The following is a 22,997-nucleotide window of genomic DNA, read 5'->3' as shown; positions in this document are numbered from 1 at the left end:
GCACTACTAAACAAGAGCACGCAAAACACACATTCTCGGGCCTGATCAAGTGTCAATTGCTCAGCTTCCACAGGGTCTGCACACAACAAACAGACATTGACCAAGCTTCCAGAATCCACTCCCAAGCACTAAAAACAAGGGGTTAGTCTCGATCTTTCCTCAAAAAGTCTAGGCTACAAGACAACAGGACACAGGGAAAATTATCCTGCTAAAAGTAAAATACTCCCAATTCAGTACGGCAGCCAACCGGAAAACAAAAAACAACCTTGCCACTGGAACACAACACACAGACGTACTTAAAAATCACAAGATTATCCTGGCATAGAAAATTAACAAAAACCGAAAGGACGATTTGGTAAGAAACAAACTCCCTCAAATCAACACTGCAGCTTAACAAGGCCCGGTATTTTACAAACAACTGGTAACAATACAAAATAGGCAAACAAACACAATATACCTAATTAAACAAAACACTTAAGAGCAGTAACTCTATACATGTCATGCAAACTACAATGTGTGGGAGACAGGCAACACAATTAGAATTAAATTAGCACAACATATATACAAGATAGAAAACCATAGAAACACCCCACACACCCAGTGGCCCACTTCCTGAACCATAGACTGAGTACTAGAAATATCAGGCCTACAGACAAACACAAATTAGACACCAGAAGATAGGCGCAGGGCAGATAAACAATGGATAAACAAATGAAACACAGGGTAAATGTACATAACTGAAACCAACAGGAATCACATCACAACAGGGAAAAAAATTATTACAACTAAAGTTGCAGTATATTGAATGGCCCGTGCAAACTTTTCATTCCAAAATGGCTCATACAACTTAGGAAATTAAGATTTATCCCTAACACAACCAGTAATTCTAACCCTAACTCTAACCTTCATCAAGAAAATGAAGCAAGGGAAGGAAATGAGGAAACATTTTAAAGTCAAGATTCAAGGATGAGAAATTATGTCCCGGCAGGGCTGTTGTGTATTCAGGTTCTTGCTTCCAGCAATTACTCCTTAAATCACGTACTGTAAAGCTTTGCATAGAGGGACAAAGAACAGTCCTCAGTTGGGACTGTGTTTATCGTAGCAGGATGAAGCACCTGGTAGCTGACTCATTTCAGTAACCATAATGCATCTGTGCAGCAGCGATTAAACAAATCAATGCGGAGAGACCCAGACAGGAATTATGGCCAGGGGAATACCACGCTGTATTGCAGTAAGTGCCAAAGAATCTCTAACGGCCCTATAATGGAGTCAGGACCTTTCAGAACCCTTTTCTTTCAGAAAGCAGCATCTCTGATAATGCTAATAAATCTCTTTTTATTTTATTTATTTATCATTGCTGAACAGATGCACGCTACTCATAAAACAATCTCTCTTAATATGCATGTAAAAACCCAGCTCAAATCATCTGAGTGGCCCATTCATGAGATTCAAGATACCCGCATAAATCTGTGTAATGTCTGCAATCCATCCATTATCTACACCCACTAATCCTGCGCACGGTTGCGGGGGGTGCTGGAGCCTATCCCAGCATGCATTGAGCAAGAGGCAGGAATACATCCCGAACAGGCCACCAATCTATCACAGGGCACACACACCATTCACTCACACACTCATAGCTCTGGGCAATTTAGAGTGTCCAATTAGCCGACCTGCATGTCTTTGGACTGTGGGAGGAAACCGGAGTACCCGGAGGAAACCCACGCAGACATGGGGAGAACATGCAAACTCCACACAGAAAGGCCCCAAGATTCGAACCCACCACCTTCTTGCTGTGAGGCGACAGTGCTACCCACTGCACCACCGTGCCATGTCTGCAATCAAGATGATAATAAACAATAAACAAAGGTACAACTCTCCTTTGTAATGAAAAAGTCCAACTTTATTGACCTTTTCCCAAGACACTCAATACAGCACTACAGTGCACATAACACAAAAAAACGCAACAGTGCAATGGCGTTGGCACCTCTTCAATGCATTCTCCTCCCCACTTTGATCAATGCATCCGTTACAGCCATGGCTGCTGCTTTCAGTCAGTGTCACGCAGGCACTTTACAAAGGGAGAGTCACGTTGAAGCCGCAGCAGCGCAAGTTATCAAGTCTATTCAGTTTACACACACTAAGGGTCACAGTACAGCAATAGAACAACATACATATGTGCATTCATATAGCAGGAGCAGGTTTTTGGATTTCACTCTACAGAAAAAGGTGATCTGATCTAAAGGACTTTTCCCAAGGTAAGTGAACGAATGTACAGATTTCACTGTCTGAGCAGTGCCAATGTATCCACAACCATATAACACAAACCGTAGCAAATTACATTAGCAAACTGTGACATTGGTTGTATATAAATGATGGATAACTGACTGTGTTTCATGATGCATACTATAATATTTCTTGCACTATACATAGCACAATAGCTTTTTATTTCTCTCCACAATTTGGAATTCTAAATGGTAACTTAAGGTCTTTCTTCACTTCAGTGCCCAGTGTTCCAAATGATACACTGCAGCACACACACTCTTCCTAAATGCATGCACCCAACCAATTGACTTCTTTTCACCTCTCTTCAGTGACAGACACCTGCCAATCGCAATTAAACGCACATTTGCAGATTTTCAGAAAACCAACATTCATCACGAGCACAATGGGTTCAGCAAGGTTTACATCATCTTGAGGTTCTTATTCCACACAAAAACAATATACCTAAGACTCCGGCTATGAATTGCTACACTAATCAATGCCATGATATACAGACTGTATGCAAGTGCTTGGTCTACCAGCAAGCGCTGCATATGCTATGCTAGCGCACCATGCTAAATGGCGTGTTCGTTCCTTAGTAAACGGCACTCTTGTTCAGTTGCGCAGCCAAATGAAGTAATCGAGGCGACATACCTTACTCAAGGGGGCATGTTCCAACAGGTTTATTTCAAACTGACACATCGGGTTTGAGGGAAAAACATCACTTGTGTATTTTGGAGCACTTTCGATGATTGTATGTAAACACACGGACTTAAAAAAAGTTAAATTAAATTAAAAAGAGGAAGAGGGAAAAATAGAAAAGGACATAGTCAAAATAAATATCTTACACACGGGTTGATCCAGTTCTCCTTTTAAGACTTACAGTAATCTACTGCACACCTGTCACTTCAATGTGTGCAGAGAACACAGATGATAAAAAACAAGAAACAAAAAGCATAACAGGTGCTCACGCCATGTGAGACTTCTGACACACACCTCAGGATTCTATAAGAATCATAAACATGTGAATGTGGTATCTCAATGCGTCTCTCTCTCTCTCTCTCTCTCACACACACACATACACACATATACATGTACACACGCACACAAGATACCAGTCCAGTTACCTCTTCAACATTAAAGCATACCAGCACTTCTATAAAAAAAAATATGATGATGATGCGGGCAAGGAGATCATAAATGGTCACCAATCTTTTTGCTTCACTTTTTGCTTTGCTGCATTTGAGGCCAGACGAGCACTTCTAAACATAATTTATAAGTGCTGGAAAATGAAGACGCACATATTGACTGAGATACGTGGCATGTACACAAACACACTGTACAGTACTGACAAAAAGCGCTTGTAAATGTACACATGCGCACACGCACGCACACATGCAAGATTAACGCCTCTTCCTGTGCTGTTGCGCACAGCGACACACTGTGGCCATTATAACGCAGGCCAGGGTCTCCCTCTCATATCTGAACACAATCAGTCACACACACACAAACACCCACAGACACACACACACACACACACAAACACCCACAGACACACACACACACACACACACACACACACACCCAAGAACACACACACACACACACACAAACACCCACAGACACACACACACACACACACACACACACACACACAAACACCCACAGACACACACACACACACACACACAAACACCCACAGATACACACACACTCGGGGTGGGAAGCGCCAGGGTCCTCACAATGTCATTATCCCCGGTACTCTGGTCTCGATACGATACTATTGTGATTCTTTGTGCTTTTGCGATACGCTGAGCGTTGCCATACGATACTGCGATATATTGCTATTTTTATTCGTTTCTCATTTCACTGGAGTGCAAAGTTCAAATCATGTGCCTAAGAAGAAAAATATGCTAAAACCCATCACACTCAACAAAAATTGTCGCATTAATTAATTTCACTGAAAACTTGTACTTGTGAACATGAACACAATGAACACATAGCAGTCTGTAAGAAAATAAAACATTCAAGAACACACAATCCCTTCAGTAGCTTCATTTAAGTAAATAAATGATGCAATTAATTAAGTGCAATTAAATTTAGGGGAGAAAAACAGAAGTAAACAATGAAATTGGTGAGGCTCTTCAATGTCAGTCGTTCTAGACAAGCAGCAGTTTAGTCCATCTGCAGTTTTGGCACTAATATCCTTTAAATTCTGAATGCAAAGCGTCTAATGAAAATGGCCTTGTTTTAATTTTTTCCCACTAGTGACCACTGCATAAGCGGGATAATCCACAACGAGATGGCGGCTGGCCAATATGATTTTAATGCACTCCATGGAGGGTGTCTCTTTGCATTCACGTTGTGCATTAAAATCATAACATGAAAATAACATGAATTGTAATATGTGTATATATTTTGATAAAATGTTGGTTTTAGGCACCACTGCATTATTACTGTATCGCAGAAGAAAGTATCACAAGATCGATCTCTTTCCCCCTACGGTTGACACCCACGCACATGCACACACACACACACACACACACACACACACACTTTCAGCTGTACACACACAGCTCTGCACCAGCGCAGCTGTTCCACAGGCTGTATGAAACAGAGAAGAACACGGGACGGCCTGCGGACGATGGAGTCAATCGAGGGTATCGTCATGGTCACAGTAACGAGTCACCTGGCAGATGCCCTATTGTTCGGGGGGGGGAGCATGTCCCTTTGGGCTACTCCTGGGCCACCCTCACATCACCAGGAGGGGTCAGACACACTCCTCCAGAACGTCCTCAGCAGCCCAAACGCGGGTCGGGGGCCAGCACTTCGGGCCGCGGCCACAGGGGGCGACGTCGAGACCCTCTGTCCTCGACTCCACCACCCCGATCTCCACCATCTTCACCCGCTCCGTTGCCGGCCCTGTTCCCTTCTTCGGCTCCGCCCCCGTCGACGAGCCGCCCGCCTGCCCGGACCCCTCTTCGTTGGAGTAGACCCCGGAGTCGCCGCTGCCCTGCCGGCTGTGCCGGGACGGGTCGGGGTCCAGGCCGCCGGGGGGGTCCGCTGGGGCGTGGATCTCGGGGAGCACCACCACGGGCAGCACGTCCAGGGACTCGCAGCACACCTCCACCTCGGACTCCGGTGTCAGGAGGCGGGGCCGGTCCGAGTCAGGGGAGGAGTCGTATAGGTACTGCGCGCGAGTGACAGGGGGCAGGTCAAAGAAGGACGGAGAAAGACAAAAAGAGAGAAGAGAGTTAAAGAGAGGCGTTTTATATTGCTGCATTGAAATAAACACTCCCAGGCAAAGAACATTTCCACAGTGTAACCAATTCTGAACTGAGGGAGAGGGGAAGAGTTACAGTGGAATAATAAATGTGAGGTACAGATGTCATGTGACCTCTGGCATGCAGCTGCACACTGGTTATGAAAGAGGAAGGAAAATTTGTGAAAAACTAATCGTACAGGCATCACTGAGCTGTATTTTTACAAAAGGAGAAGCAGTCGCTGCTCTGTGGCAGGGACTGAGGAACGGGGCTTATAACCGGCTGGTTGTGGGATCAAATCCCAGATGGGAATCTGTTTCTGCTTAAATACTTAGCAGGTGTTACCAAACACACACTTCTCAGGTAAATGTACAAATATTCAACGCCAAGCAGGGGGCCTGAGGTGTAGATAACAGCAGCAAAAGTATGCAATAAACTACATTACACTCACATTTCTATACTCTACGGTACGCAATTCATTGTCAGACTCTATCTTTCTCATTTGATCCCCCTGATCTTGTGATCAACACTCCACAGCCTCCATAATTCCACTATATATTGATCTTCTGTGTAGAAAATAGCGAGAAAAATTCCAGAGTTTTTATCCACAGGCCAGTAGCCATACCACCATGCACTCTGCTCCTGCTGAATGGCTGAAGCTAAGCAAGTGTGTGCTCAGTTAGTACTTGGATGGGAAACCACCTGGGAAAAGTAAGTTGCTGCTGGAAGTGTTGTTGGTGGGCCAGCAGGGGGCAATCTTCCCTCTGGTCAAAGAAAACCCACATACCCCAGTGCAGTGATGGGGACACTGTGCTGTAGAAGATGCCGTCTTTTGGATGAGACGTTAAACCGAGGTCCTGACTCACTATGATTATTAAAGACCCCGTGACACTTGTCACAAAGAGTGGGGGGTTCCCCAGTGTCCCGGCTAAATTCCCAACCTGGCTCCATCAAACTTTCCACCTAATCATCCCCTGATTTAATTGGCACTATATAGTATGTTGGCTATATTCCCCTCCCTACAAAGCAAGCCCCTACCTCTTGTATGTTTTCTGGGAGCTGGTAGGATGGGAAGAAGGTGGCTTTAATCAGCCAGTAGAATCTGAAAAGGCCATAAGAAGGGAGCAGGACGCACAGGAAACACAGGACCAGGGAGGCCAGGAACCACAGGAATATCTGCCACAGCGGGGTCCTACCTGAAGGACACATGTGCATATGCAGAGACTTACATGAGTGCATTTCACATGGACACACACACACACACACGCATACAAAGAGACTTACATGAGTGCATTTCACATGGACACACACACACATGCATATGCAGAGACTTACAGAAGTGTACTTAACATGGCACACACACATACACATATGCAGAGTATACAGCATACTTTGTCTTCCATAAGCAAAAACACATCAGAATAAAGTCATAGCTCCCTCTGCTCCCTCTGCACAGATACCCTGCAGTAGCGCTAATGCTCACTCAATTAAATGCACAGGTCTGCATGATGTAACCCTGAAGTGCATTTCACATGGACACACACACACACACACACGCATACAAAGAGACTAACATGAGTGCATTTCACATGGACACACACACACACATGCATATGCAGACTTACAGAACTGTACTTAACATGGCACACACACATACACATATGCAGAGTATACAGCATACTTTGTCTTCCATAAGCAAAAACACGTCAGAATAAAGTCATAGCTCCCTCTGCTCCCTCTGCACAGATACCCTGCAGTAGCGCTAATGCTCACTCAATTAAATGCACAGGTCTGCATGATGTAACCCTGAAGGGAAGGAGACAGAAAGAGACAGAGTACCCCCCGGCAGACAGGTAATTAGTAGTGGAAGAGGTGAGAGTCCTCTAGCTTCACGTAAGTAAGTACTTGTTATAGTCACTGGTCTGCCCCTTGTGGGGTTTTAAAATGTGGTGCCTGGCAACCATAAAGCAGAACCATAGGAGACCTCCAGAACTACATACAGCAGGATATGTTTTTCTGTTTTTTTTCCTCTAACAGCAGGGGTTCTCAAACTCAACCCTGGGAGTCTGGATATGCCAGTTTCTCTTCCAATCATAATTGCAACACCTGAATTGTAATGAGCTGTTAATTGTTCTTAATGAGATACATTTCATGTTTGCTAAGGGTTCAGAAACACGCACATACGCATGCATCCACATACGCACACACACACACACACACACACATGCACTGTATATGCATAGACAACACGCAGACACACACAGGCAGTGCACATACACAGCACAAACACACACACAGCATGCACAGGCACACACACATACAGTAGCACACACACGCCCGCACAGTGTAATAGCACACACATACATACAGTAGCGCACACACACACAGACACACACACACGGATGGGTCGTTCACCTGTGGTTCGCTGGCACTGCGTTTCGCTGAAGCTGCTGATCTTGTTGTAGAAGTTGAATCGTGACTGCACCTTGAAGCAGTATACAGTCCAGGGCTCCAGATCAGCCAGGGACGCAATGTTGATGCTCGTGTTCAAACCTCGATAGTCTTTCGCAGCATTCTGTAAGGGAACCAGCAGGATTATTTTAAAAATACAAACTGTTCTCTAAATGAGGTTATTTGGCTAGCAGGGTTCATTCTTTTGGTAACTAACATTTCAGGGTACAGCTGTTTTTTTTTTCTTTTCTGGGTTAAAAAAACTGAATTCATTACCTTTAGAATGCCGTTTTAAAAAAACAGCATTTTGGATACTCCCAAAAATAGTTTTACTTTCTGTTCCCTTTACCATTCCCTTGCTTAATTTCCTTAGCAGACACACAGCTAACCGAACGAGTTATTTCAACATCTGTATATCTCCAGAAAGCGACCAGGGTTAGGTTCATATAGCTCAGAGGCTAAACGGCACTTCCCAAACCTGTTAAACTGAGCCCCGGCCTTCCCAGCAGCAAGGCCACATTTCTCAACCGCCGCTCACCTGGGTGTCTTTCCAGTACACGATGAGGTAATACATTTCCGGGTAGATCTCCTTCATTGACGCACTCTTGCTGGTGAGAGGGTCGGAGATGCGCAGCTCCAGAAGCTCGATGCCGGGGACCGCCTCCACTTTGGAGGGCGGGCCCAGGTGAGCTGCGAACGGGAAGCAAAAGGCGGCGTGAGGCATCGTCCTCCGGATTTCGGAACGCGCCGCCGTATTCCCGCGCCCGTCGCGTGGCTGCGAACGAGCGCCGACTGGCACACGGCCGGCCGCCACCCTTTAACTTTACATTACATTACCTTACTTTAATTTACTTTACATTACATTACTTTACATTACATTACGTTACATTACTTTACGTTATATTACTTTACATTACATTACTTTACTTTGCTTTACATTATATTACTTTACATTACATTACTTTACTTTGCTTTACATTATATTACTTTACATTACATTACTTTACATTATATTACTTTACTTTGCTTTACATTATATTACTTTACTTTACATTACATTACATTACTTTGCTTTACATTATATTACTTTACATTACTTTACATTACATTACTTTACGTTACATTACGCAAGGAGGAGTGTGGCACAGTGGGTAAGGAACTGCGCTTGTAACCGAAAGGTCGCAGGTTCGAATCCCGGGTAAGGACACTGCCGTTGTACCCTTGAGCATTGCTTCAGTATATATCCAGCTGTATAAATGGATACAATGTAAAGTGCTATGTAAAAAAGTTGTGTAAGTCGCTCTGGATAAGAGCGTCTGCTAAATGCCTGTAATGTAATGTAATGTAATGTACATTACTTTATATTACTTTGCTTTACATTACATTACTTTACATTACATTACTTTACATTACATTACATTACTTTACACTACATTACTTTATTATGGGGCGACATAGCTCAGGAGGTAAGAGCGGTCGTCTGTTGTTGGTTCGATCCCCCGCCCTGGGCATGTCAAAGTGTCCCTGAGCAAGACACCTAACCCCTAATTGCTCCCAATGAGCTGATCGGTACCTTGCATGGCAGCCATTCACCATTGGCAATCCTCGTTATAATATTCAAGACTTCACATAGGAATTAATCAATGAATGAAGAGCACTGGATGCTTCTCCTACCTTGCTTGTCTGGACAGAACTCCAGCTGGACCCACTTTGAGTTCTTCCCCACGCAACTGGCTCGAACCCGGAGCATGTAGACCCCCATGTAGTACAGGTCACAGCTGGTAAAGTCGCAGTAGGCATCCGCGGTCTCCGAGCATGCCGACTTCCAGTCCCTCTTCTTCGTCCGCAGTTTGAATTTACTGTGGCAGAGAGGCAAATCAGGGCTCGGATGACCAACAGAAAACCAAGGATGGAAAAAGATGTCTGGACACATGATACCTGCTTAGATTTAAATTTACTGGAAAAGTAACCTCTTTAAGGCAGGAGGCATGCGTGCGCACACTACAGACCTCTGTTTGGCCGGCTACTTTTAGAAAGAGCCGTCCTTTATTTCTGAAGACCGAGAAGGAGTAAAAGGCTAGCGAGGCTACAGGCTCAACAGTGTGATGAACACGCTGTCAATCAGCACCATCCATTCCAGCCCGTTTTTTCCCCTATAAGCCGTAAAAGAAAAAAAATCTTGCTTGTGTGCTTGTGTGCCTGTGTGCGTGCATGCTTGTGTGCCTGTGTGCGTGCATGCTTGTGTGCCTGCGTGCTTGTGTGCTTGTGTGCCTGCGTGCTTGTGTGCTTGTGTGCCTGCGTGCTTGTGTGCCTGTGTGAATGCGTGCTTGTGTGCCTGCGTGCTTGTGTGCCTGCGTGCTTGTGTGCCTGCGTGCTTGTGTGCCTGCGTGCTTGTGTGCCTGTGTGCTTGGGTGCTTGTGTGCCTGCGTGCTTGTGTGCCTGTGTGAATGCGTGCTTGTGTGCGTGTGTGCTTGTGTGCCTGTGTGCCTGTGTGCTTGTGTGCCTGCGTGCTTGTGTGCCTGTGTGAATGCGTGCTTGTGTGCGTGTGTGCTTGTGTGCCTGTGTGCTTGCATGCTTGTGTGCCTGTGTGAATGCGTGCTTGTGTGCGTGTGTGCTTGTGTGCCTGTGTGCCTGTGTGCTTGTGTGCGTGCGTGCTTGTGTGCCTGTGTGCTTGTGTGCTTGTGTGCTTGTGTGCCTGTGTGCCTGTGTGCCTGTGTGCTTGTGTGCCTGTGTGCTGGTGTGCGTCTTACGGCAGGTACTGGGCGGTGAACGTGGCCGTTTGGTTGGCCGGGCAGCCCAGCGCAGAGTCCCAGGTCCACACGAGGACGTAGCGGGTGTTGAGCGTCTGCAGGGTGACGTTCTGGGGGCTGGGCAACAGGGCCGACGCTGCAGGCAGAAAGGAAGAGCGTCGAATTACTGCAGCGCTGAACAAATACCCCCCCAAATAATCTTCAGCCAAACTTTGTAGATTTAGTAGCCTAAATGTAGTCATACTCATGGGTAAATTCCATATTCATGTTTGTAAGTGGAAGGAAATTAAACCACCTTTTTCTTTCTTTATAAATGAATTCAAGAATTACTTCTCATCCCTCAAACTAACGAAATCCAAAAATAGAAAAGCTGAAAAAATATTTAAGTCTCAATATATCCTTATATGTTTGGTAAATGTATTTTCATAAGCCATACTTGCCTTGTGTGTATTAGATTTGTAAATACTTTATATATTATTATTTTTATTTTATTTTATTGTACTCCCCCATTGCAGTCCTTGTTTGTCTGTTTAAAATCTAATGTTAATTTGATTATGTTTTTTTTCTGGTATTGTACAATAACTGTTGCAATAAAATAAAAAATAAAAAACCAAAAATACCCACAGGCAACAAGCTAATAAAACAGCTTGAAAGTGCGGCTGTACAGACTGCACAAAGCAATCCAATAAGACACACAAGTATAACCAGACAGCAAAACAACAATGAAAATAATAAATAGAGTTAAAAGGTAAATAAACAAAGACATGCAGAAAATAAAAACAAAATACTGTTCCAAACGATAAAATAAGAATACACGAAAGATAATAAGACAGGAACAGTAGAATTGCATAGGTAAAACTGTCTTACTGTCTCTGCAACACAGGCAGACAGACAGACAGTCACACACACACACACACACACACACACAAACACAATGCATTGTGAAGAAACATGAAACAGGAACCAGTAATTCAACAAAGACCAGTGACACGCTTTTAGAAAAAACCCATACTGAAACACATTCTAATAAAAGAAGCGAAGATATATATATTTTTTCCATCTCTCAGGTGCATGACTGTGCCATAACAGGAAACATGCGCTCTTCTTGAAAAGGACGCTATGGTTACTGCATATGTGCCCGCACCTCAACACCGCAAGAGAACACACCATTATGTAACTGTGCCTTGAAACGCTCTTAATCTTTCTCCTTCTATATGCCTGCTCTCTCACCTCTCTCTTTTTCATCCCTCTTTCTACACACTCTCGCTTTTTGCATCAGTACATTTAGACAAATGCTCACAGGACGTGCAAAACACTTTGCAAAATATTTGCATTTCATTGTTGAAAACCTTTGTCACAGCTCATACCTTACAAATAAAATTCACTCAACCTTCACTTATTGTCTTGTTTATGTACAAAAAACAATCCTTTAAAAAGGACTAAAAAAAAGTTTTAAATAATCAAGTGTGCAAGTACGGCGCATTAACGGAAAAACAAGCACCTTGCTTTCTAAGCGTAGGCTCTGTATTTGAAAAAAGTTAACAGCACAGAGATTTTATTGAGTACAGCAAATATACTGTTGCTAGGTAGTCCAAGTAATCAGATGTTTGGTCTGGCCACCATGTGTACCTAAATATTGACTGCGGTATGTCACTTGTCTGGTTGATGAAGCCAAGAGAAGCCAATGGTTGACTCATCACAAGCCACAGCCTAGTGTTATTAAATAGGCAAATAACACCTCTCTCTACAACTTAGCCTAAGTAGGAGTATTCCGGTTCAAAATCAGTGCTGTGGGTGCTATCGAGGTACATTACATTACATTTATATGGCAGATGCCCAAAGCCACATACAATAAGTGCATACCGTAGGTCATTAGAACAACTACAAAACAGAGGTCCGATAAAGTACAATACTTATTATGTAATAGTTAATTATAGCCATGAACGCATCAAGTCCAGTTTACACAGTAAGCGTAGGCTAGGTCAGAGAGTAATGTTAAGTCAAACAAGTAGGCTAGGTGATACAAGCTGAACAGCAACGGTGTGAAATACTTCACTACTGTACACTTTTTGTGGAGTATCTGTATTTTCTGGACTATTTCTATTTCTGTCAAGTTTCATTTGTACTTCGCCACATTTTCGAAATAAAGAGCATACTTTTACTCCGATACCTTTCCTCTGAACACGCTACATTTTAATAAATGTAAATGGAAAAAGACACGAGCTACGTGAGTGCACCCAACTCCCTTTGGTGAACAACGATTAAGGGAGAAGGAATGCCCTGGAGGAGAGAATGGACAGAAGGAGGATAAAATGTAGGAAACGGGGTAGGCGTGTGTACTTGTTAAACACTTATTTTCGATGCGATTATATCAGTTGTGACGTCCTCATGTTCCCACAGCCTGGTTGCGTGCGGTCCTGTACAATGCAGTTTTACTCACTTACTCATATTCCTGATGTTTCCTTTTAGGAAAAAACTGCATGAAGTTCAAAGTCTGGCTGCTTTGTTTTATTTTTTTGGATTAACAGTATTTACCTTTACTTTTGACACTTAAACACATGTAATATCAGGCTTTTACTAAAGTAACATTCCTAATGACTGAATAAAAACATGCATTTTATTTTGAAAACATTGTATCTTAAATTTTACTCAAGTACGGCTTTTGGGTACTTTTTCCACCACTGGCAGAAAGAGAAGGAAGCAAATTGAGGCCACAGATCTAGGACAGCTTATATTTAGAACAGTTATTAAAACGGACAATTAGCCTAAATTATAAAAACCTTAATAAGTGATATTTTATACCATTTTACAGCTTGGTTGTGCAAAGAAAAAAAGTAAACAAAAAGGTATTTAAATGTTTTTGTGATAAGTCTTTTGGTACAACTCCCAGACTGGCAGAGCTTCTTTAATGCACAAAATTAGCAATTTGTGGAGAGGACAGCAGTGCGCTGGTTTACTGCAATTTGGCTTATACAGAGAGTTCAAAATTTAAAAGTGGACAGGACAGTGTTGTCCTGGTTTACTGCATTTGGCTTATACAGAGAGTTCACAATTTTAAAGTGGACAGGACAGTAGTGTGCTGGTTTAATGCATTTGGCTTGTTCAGAGAGTTCACAATTTGAATGTGGACAGGACAGAGGTGTGCATTTGGCTTATACGGAGAGTTAAATAATTTTAAATTTAAATTTAAATAAATTTGTGATGACAGCAGAGCCAGTGGAAGAGGAAGTCCAGGCTGTTGCTGTGCACTATGGACCCGTATCACCGTGCAGTACTGCCAGTACCAGCCTGCTTGTAGATACATAGATCCAAAGATAAAAAATGACGTCAGGGTCTTTATATAGCTCTTTATGATTGTGTATGCACTAAATTCAGCTTATGGCTGTGGATGTTTTATGGTAAGAATAACTGGTAGAACGTGTCAATGATTACTGGCAGAGTGTTGACTGTCTTTATAGGTACCCTCTAGTTTGAAACTTTTGAATAAAGAAAAGTTAGCAAAGCTGAGGATATGTCATAACCAAAAATTTTTTTTACTTTGCATGCCAGCATAACACTGATTGAGCATTCGTGTGCAGCTTTTGTGTCTCCCTTTCTTGCCATAATTTCAGCAACCGCATGGCTAGCCACAGGTTGCACCCCCACCCCCGAGCATTTCAGCTGTGTTTGAGTTTGATCTCTGAAACAAATGAAATAATCTTGGTCCTTGTTAGCAAGGAACACTTGGTTGTGAGCGATGCTTAAGTTTGCTTGGAACCTTGGTGTGGTTTGAAGGTTTCTCCAGTCTCCACACAAGACAACCCTGTAGGACAAATAACATTACACAGACTATAGCTCACTTACCTTTCACTAAATTTAGCTTTTTTGCTACACTCTGCTATGCAGGGGTGTGGATATGGGTGGGCCTCTCAATAGCTTTGAAATATTGAGATATTCATTTTTAACAGATGGCTTCTTACTTTCTTACACTAAATGCTGATCCACAAACATATGCATTTTTAAATCACAGCAATGAAAACATGCGCTAGCTGCGACGTCACGGTCGTTTGTGTCAAGTGTATGCACTTATTGTGGAAAAGAATTTCCTCCTTGAGGACAAAATAAACTATCTATCTATCTATTAAATTCTCTGCTGGTAATTGACAATTATCAATTATCGGAGCCAATAAACTTGTGTTTTTTCACTACTTGCGATGTCACTGGTTGTTTTTTTTATCATACGGCTATCTAATTAACTTTGTCAGCTGAAACACTTGATTGTTTTGCTATTTTTATGCCTGTACTGCTGACAGCTAGCTAGCTTGAACCTAGAACCTCCTCCCACACTGCTTCCCATTATACTGCCCATATGAGCTGAAAATAGACCTGAGGAATTTGCAGCAGAAGTGCATGGTCCCCAATCCAATCTGTCTACAATCAATGAACCAGCCATTCAGCCATGGATAAAAACCTTCCAAGGGACTACATTTTCAATAAAGTCAAGCTGCTTCTCCGCCTGCTTCTACAACAATTTTAAGAAAATGGAGGACAGCAAGGCCAGAGATGCTATCTTTTTCAAATCAATGCAGACGCTTCCCAGAAAATCACACCGAATTTGCATTTGCGAGGGCTGGAAGCTGAGACTGGAAACATACTGGACAGGCCTGCCCTAACCATGCCTCCAGCAAACCACGTGCCATTTTACGAGGTAAACGAAATTAATTAAAGTCTATCCATGCGGCCAATGGCCGTGAGACAGTGGAGAATCAAATGTGACCAAAAGCAACAGTTCCTGAACTGAAAGAAGTGGCAACGAGGAACAAATCTGGGAAGGAACCGGGTTGGCAATCACTGCAGCTCTACCACTCTCCCTCTCCCTAATGTCTTCGTATTGCAATGACAAACACCATCCCGAGTAAAATTAGCAGTTGGCTTTTAATTACAGCTTAGTCCAGCTCTTTGATTGCGGGATATAATAGCCAAAATACGATGTGAACAAAAGAGTATGTTTTAGGTACGCATTTCTCAATGGATTCTGTACCAATAAAGCTACACATTCATTAGAAATTACCTAACACGGCTAAATATTGACTATTTTAATAAAATAGCCTGTAGATTATATTGTTATAATGAAACACAAACTTTGTTCATTGCAAATTTCTGAGCAGTTTGAGAATGAGTTTGCACAACCGAGCTGGGTTCTCCCTTTAGCCACCTAGAGTTTCCAGTCACTGCATGACTATCTTTCTTGCTCATGAAGAACGAGAGTCTGAAGTCGAAACCAGCCAATGCATGACTCTCGTTCTCGTTTGTGGGAGCCTGAAACAGAGCAGTGAAGGAACCGAAGAACAAATCCATGAACGAATCCTTTTAGGGAACTGATTCAGGAACCGTAACCCCCACCCCTAATTCCTTTAAGAGGCCACAGAGAAACAGGAGCCACTTTGTTAGGGGAACTTTTTCCTGAGAATGTTTGAATTCATATCAAAATATGAACCTGAAAATGGACCCATCGTCTTCCATGTAATGCTACACTTATGAACCCCGACATGCAGAATGAACTTCTGGAGTGTGCAGCTTTATTATTGCTCCAGAAGATTAAAAAAGAATTGCATGAGCCCTCAACATCATTTGCCATCCAATAGACGAACACAAGGACCAACCCAAACGTGAACTTATCAGTGTACATTACATCCATGGTGGCAATATCAAGGAAAGGGCAGCCAGATTCGTTTACAGAGGATTGCAGATGGGATACGACAGGAAATCCTTGAGGTTCTTGAACGGCAGGACCTGGATCCATCTCTCATCCTTTCGACGGTGTACCCCTTATGTCAGGTAACCGCTGGGTAAGTATGTATGTATGTTGTCTTGAAGCAAACCTTTCTGCAAGCTATTTGTGTGCATTGTGACTCGCAGAATCTGAACTTTGTGTTATGCATTGCAGGACATAGGCCTAGAAGTACTTTTTATGAGATGGTGAACCAGCTACAAAACGTTATGCCTGTAACGCAGAGGCACGCATGATTTGTGGAGTTGAAAAGAAAAGTATCCTGGTCGTAAGGGCTGAAGAGATCAACAGATGTACGTTGGAGCTCAAAGCCAAGGTCTGTAAGCAAAGTACTGCAACTTCTGAATCTGATTTTGGAGGCACTGGCTGAGTTTTCTCAAGACAGCTGCAAACAAAGCAAGATGCAGAGGCCCTGCCACATCTAATACTGACCAAGAGAGACTAGTGACTTTGCCGCAAAGAGGCTACAAAGCTTGACACTGCGTAACGGACTGCCTCGATTTAACTGAGACCATCAAAATGACTTTCTCGATACAGGGAGGCCGGTTTTGATAAAGTCCTGGAATTCAAAGATGAGTGACTATGACTAAGAATGACATCATGCACTAGGATATTGGGTGTTTCCCGGAGAGAAAATTATCAGCAAGCGAAACTAAGATCTTAGAGTACTCTGGAATGATATGCTGAACAGACAGGTCACAGAGCTGAAATGCAGGTTTCAAGACGATGTATCACAATGTAATGCAATGTATATGGGACCATGCGTGCACCAGTGAGCCTGTATCAGCGAGCTTTGGAATGCAAGATATATGCTGAGAGACCCAAGCAAACTGTACACTATATCTGTCGAGGATCCAGAATACTCTGTTTTCATGCAGCGGATGAAATCAAACATTCATACGGGTACAGGATTTGCCCCTCCCTGATTTCTGGACAACTGCACAGCAGATATTTTCCCCAATATCAATGGTCTACTAAGGACTAATATAACCCTGCCCTTAACATCATGCACTGTCGAGAGACTCTTTTCCAGTACAAGTTGGATTAAAACACAACTGAGCATGACATTGACAACCCTCTGTTCAAACAGCCGCTCCCCTATGTCTTTTGAACAGAAGCCATCAGACTCTTTGGACTACAGTGAAATTATGGACTTGTTCTACAGCAAACACTGTCGTCTCTGCCTTGCGTAGGCTAAGTACATATGGAGTTCAGTGTCCAAAGAGCACATCAAAGGAAGGTCTAGAAGATCTTGGCCTGTGTGTTGTGTTGGCTATTTAAAAATTGTTTGGCTGTGTTGGGTTAATGGTACACATAAGACTCTTGTCTTCATTGTTTTGCGAAGATTCTGCTGTGTAGCCTGTCTGCTGTCAGGAGCTAAGTATCTGTATTAGTCTGTTAGTCTATTCATATTTCAGAGGGTGAATGTCATATTATTAAAAACAAATACGCCTATTTATGCTACGAAACATCTCAGTGATGAATGTTATGCAGCCCCAAAAAGTGCTATTTTTAAAGAAGCCAACAGGTGACATAACGAGACATGTTTGTGTGACAATAATGAATCCTAATGGCAATAAATAGCCATTTTTGGAGCAAGACATTGTCACCCATCCATTTTTTGCAGGCCCACCTGAAAATTAAGATTTAGCTACACCACTGCTGCTATGCCTTCACTGCAGCAGGGGGGTGATGGCGATGGAATTGGATGGAGCAGTTGCGGTCTTTCATTTGAGGAATTAGTCCATTTTCGCTCTGGGGGTAAGCACACTCTCACGACCTGTCCTTGCTAAATTATCCAGTTTATGTAGCAGACTAAGGCTGATGTTGATGAGAGATGATCAAAGAAAGTCAACATTCTAAACAGACTAGGGTTTACATTATAGCTATCTCTATTTTATTTACATTAATTTCAAGTTTTGTGCATGGGAGTAATTTTCTGTTTTTAAAATAATCTCTAGTGTTTTTTTATTTATTAATTTTTATAAGTGAATATGTCATGACAGTATTTGGGAAAGGCTGTACTGGCTTAACTTTAGACTAGACTACTTAACCCAAATTTCTGTCTTGTAAGTCCACAGCTGGACAACGAGTAAAACGGCAAGACTCTGAATAAGGTATAGGCTAATAAAAGTACTAATGAAAGCAATATTTTAAAGCTGCACTGCTCCAGATAGTCTTTTGTAGACTACGACTTGTGCTTCAAAAGCAATGTTGAAAATGCTAAATTCTCCCACCAAAGGAGTAGCTGTAGACAACCTCGCCTTTATCCAATTTACGTAGCTACCTAAGTTTCACCGTCAGTACCCGATACTTAAACACTGCGTGACAGTAGCCTAACTGTTGCCAACGAGGAGGTTAATGAATACAAATCCTTGGCGTTACCACTTAGCTACTGAACTCTCATCTCTCAACTCGTAGACATGTATATATGTCTATGTCTCCACTGGCACTGTATTTCTCTCAACTGTTTTCTATGAGCACCAAACAAAATAGTGTGACGGCCAATTTCTTGTCATTGCAGGCGGCTAAAGGAACACATTTTTTTGAGAGAACAATGCATTTTATTTAACAGTGATGACGAGAAAAGGCCAACTGCCAATGTAAACATCGGTTATTCAGGGTTACACGCATATAAGGCACATCTCCTTGAATTGTTTACATTAGGCTCATTTTTAGCATTTCATTCAGCATTTAACAGAAAACCAGCAACCGAATCACTAATTAGCCGACTCGTGCCACGCTGAAGAAACCATACACGGAATACATGGAAGACTGACCACTGTTAGCATCAGGATTGGCAATGGAACGTCTTAGGTAACCTACAAGCTAAGCACACTAACTACCAAATAAAACAAGGCTAAAATAGTATCCGTGTGCTTTAACAGACCTATACAAAACTATCGCCCGCCGATTCAAACAGCAGATGATCAACTTTGATGGTGAAGGGAAATAATTGTGAATGTTTATTGTAGTGATCAATTCTACGTTTTAGTTTTCGTTCTGGCTTACAAACTAGAACTCGGAATTGCCACAAGATCGCTCGTAACAATATAGCAATAGGTAGAGATAGAGAATTAGCAAATGTACGTATGCTTCAATGCAATATAAATGCCCAAAGTCCTGTCTTCGCATTCAGGGAATTCTTTGTAGCCATTTTAAAGAGAGATATGGAAAAATAAAACCAAAGGCTTACCTTTGTACACATGGCCCAAAAACATGACAATAACAGCAACCCCAAGGCCTACATTCATATTTTATAACGCGACTAAGATTTCATATTTTAAATAAAGTAGGCTCTTCCCTCACTCGACACAACATTCCCTGTTCGCGTCTACCTATGACTGACAGTTTCTGGTAATAGTGCGCATGTTTCTTTCCGATACCGACAAATAGCTAATGTAGTGAAGGCGGTTTAGGGAGTGTCAAGAAAGTAATTCTGTATGTATCGCCGAATCGGTACTCACAGCCGTAAGTTATTGATCGGCGGCACGTCTTTGACAAGCATGTAGCCTAATTTTGAAGACCATGGGCTACTGATATAACATATTAATATATTATTATATCTAAATAAAAAGGTGTGAAATATTATTCACAATTATTAGTAGCACTTTACAAGAAGGGGACACAACTCATGATTATATAATGCATGACTCATCATGATTTAATGCATGAATTAATGAACAATGTATCAAGAACTCCTGTGGTTCAATATTAATAAATGATCAAGATACTATTAGTTCATGTGATTACTTACTGAATCATAAATTTATTAACATTAACTCACAGTAAAGTCAGACATTAATTAACATGTCATCAAAGTCGCTGTTAACCAGTTACCTGGACAAAGCGTCTCAGACCAGAACATTTGATCACTCTCCCTAAAAGCAAAACTCTACCTGATACTTCTCTTCATGCATGAAGTATAAAAAAGGCTGTATGGCCCAAACTCTCTGCATTTGATCTTTGTTTATGCATTCACATATTGACAAGTTTATGGGAGAAGACAACCAATCGGATACAGCCAGCTTCATACAGTACTTTGTGCATGAAGAGAACAGTCATGTATTGATTTTATTTTGAAGAGGCGGATCAAGTGCACAGTTGCTGCCTAAAAACAATTACTGAAATTTCACTAATTTAAGAGCATTTTTTCTTTTAGAACTACTACACACATTCATGCTACAACTTAATACTGCATTGCTCTCTTTCGTAAGCTATTAATATTTGTAACAGCCTTATGGTTCAGACATAGTACTTGTCCTTCATGAGTAAATAGTAGATTAGTGGTATGTGATGGGTTCAGAGGTATTTCCTATGTGTATAGTTAAGCATGCGTGTGTTGATCAATGCTTTAGCATAGCAGGTGGGGCCTGGTCATCAGGACTAGGTTGCAAATTGTATGGTCGTAGGTCAAGGGCTTAGGTTGGATAGGAGTTGACACAGTGGCACCATCAGGTATTGGGCAAGACAGGTAGCATTTGATGTTGATGAACAAAACATGTCATTCTGGAACAAAAAGATGGGCCATCACAGATAAGATATACATGTGCTTGAAGTCTAGGCCTCTGAGGGTATTTAAACCAGGTTAGACAACCAGTGGCTTGGAGCTTGCTATACCACAAACTTGGGTTTTGTTTCAGTGCTCTTCCCGCTGGCCAGTATGGCATAAAATAAGCTTTTAATTTCTCTAGTAAAGTGTTTGTTGTCTTTGTGAGTCTCTGCATTCTGACTTTGATTCCATGGAATGTAGGGTCCTAACATATGGAAATGTCCTTGTTTTCTCTTTTCATACAATGCAAATACACTGTATATTATAAATAAGAGGCATTCCACCAAACTTCCACCAATTAGGAGTATATTTGTTGGACTGGAGGGAGGAACATTAAGCCATGTGCTTGGTTTGGGTCATACTGACGCATTTTAAACTATAATGAAAGAGGGATGACACTTTGAGTGTCTCAACCAGTGTACATTTGGTTCTTGTTTTATATTTCTATGTGTTGTTCATCATCTAAACCTCTTTATTTTTTGCCAATGGTTTCTTTGAATAGAAGATAAAGATGAAACATAATTGAAAAGGTCAACAAAAACAATTGTATCAAAAGGAGGAACATCGAATACGCTGAAAAAAAAAAACCCAACTTGAGGCAGGCAGTTGTGGCACATAACGCTTTGAGTCATGTCACCCACCAGTGTTGGGAATCTCCCATATTGAGGTAGGGGCACTCATTTGGAATGAGTGTTGCACTTTTTCTAATATGGAAGTTCAACATTATTTTGGTCACACATTGCCTCATGGTGGTCTTGGCACTGTCCTCCTGCTTTCTCATCACCAGACTTCACCAATGCAAATATGACTGTTAAACACAGAAAATACATTTCTCTGTGGCTAAATCTGAATGAGTAATGTGTCTGTATTACTATACCTCCATTTTCATTTATTAAGAAACCACAAAATAAATCAACCCCCTCCTCAAGTCAAGAAATATTAGGAAAAGCTAATTCTGAAAAAATGCAGCTTTATTCATATGTTCATGTCTGTTGACACCTTGAAGTGTCCTGGTTATTGAAATATTTAGCGGCATTGCCCCTCCCATGAATAGCCACCTAATGGTTGTAGAAGCATGAAGTTGACACAACCCTGGTCATGGCCTTCTCAGTCACCAGATTTGAAGCCCTCTGAGCATTTATGGGATATTCCTGAATGATGCATCCAACAGCGGCTTCTACTTCCATCCAAAAAGTGTGAGCTGATGGACTATCTCATGGAAGTTTGTACTCCTACGTCAGAATTCCAGATGCTAGTAGGCTCTATGGGCCACATGTGGTGGGCCAACACTGTATTAAGTGACTTTATATTGATGAACATCAACATTTACTCAGTCTCACAACACAGCACAACACCTTTTTTGGTGACCATGAATCATTTGAGGCAGACCGACGTCATCTACCTTCTAGACAACATCAGCCACACCTTTTACTGTTAAACATATGCTGGTATTTAGCTTGTTCTTTTTTAGTAGTACAGTTGATGCACAACAATACCACACCTTGGTTATACTTTTTTCATTTTAGTGGTAAACAGTGGCCTGTCTTCCTTCTACTTGTGTTGCTTTTAGTGGTTAAACTGGTTTATACCTTGTTAGGACCAATACAATCTTCAGTGGCAAGACAGCAGATCATAGGCCTTTTATTACCTGAATAGCATTTAGTAGCAAGACAGTAGTATAAATGTTTTGCGACATATATATATATAAACATATATATGTGTTTTGGATATTGGAATGCATTTTTTTGCAACTTTTAAAATGAAAAGATCCTATTCCATGATAGTCAAATATGGCATACATACGGATGACCAAAGTTCACCCATGCAAATCATGATACTGCTCTCCATATAGCAAAGACTGGCTGAACTGAAACTATCATGCTAATTATGCTAAAGAAAATGTAAATCAAATAAATAAAGAAAATCTCACCTCCCCAGCATGGCAATATCAG

General features: G+C 41.9%; 1 protein-coding gene across 1 annotated transcript; it reads right to left on the bottom strand.

Annotated features, from left to right (window-relative positions):
- Positions 1 to 1,877: 1,877 nt before the first annotated feature.
- LOC135250925 (interferon alpha/beta receptor 1b-like) lies at positions 1,878 to 19,867 on the bottom strand. Its single transcript, XM_064327762.1, has 7 exons — positions 19,690 to 19,867; positions 10,724 to 10,859; positions 9,648 to 9,832; positions 8,512 to 8,663; positions 7,938 to 8,097; positions 6,561 to 6,718; positions 1,878 to 5,449 (listed from the first exon to the last, which is right to left on the bottom strand). Exons 1-7 carry the CDS (start codon positions 19,745 to 19,747, stop codon positions 5,030 to 5,032), a joined length of 1,269 nt encoding a protein of 422 aa, XP_064183832.1. The 5' UTR covers positions 19,748 to 19,867; the 3' UTR covers positions 1,878 to 5,029.
- Between the last annotated feature and the right edge of the window lie 3,130 nt (positions 19,868 to 22,997).

Source organism: Anguilla rostrata, chromosome 3 (genome assembly GCF_018555375.3).
Source record: "Anguilla rostrata isolate EN2019 chromosome 3, ASM1855537v3, whole genome shotgun sequence".
Classification (NCBI taxonomy): domain Eukaryota; kingdom Metazoa; phylum Chordata; class Actinopteri; order Anguilliformes; family Anguillidae; genus Anguilla; species Anguilla rostrata.
This window is presented reverse-complemented; position numbering and strand designations above follow the sequence as displayed.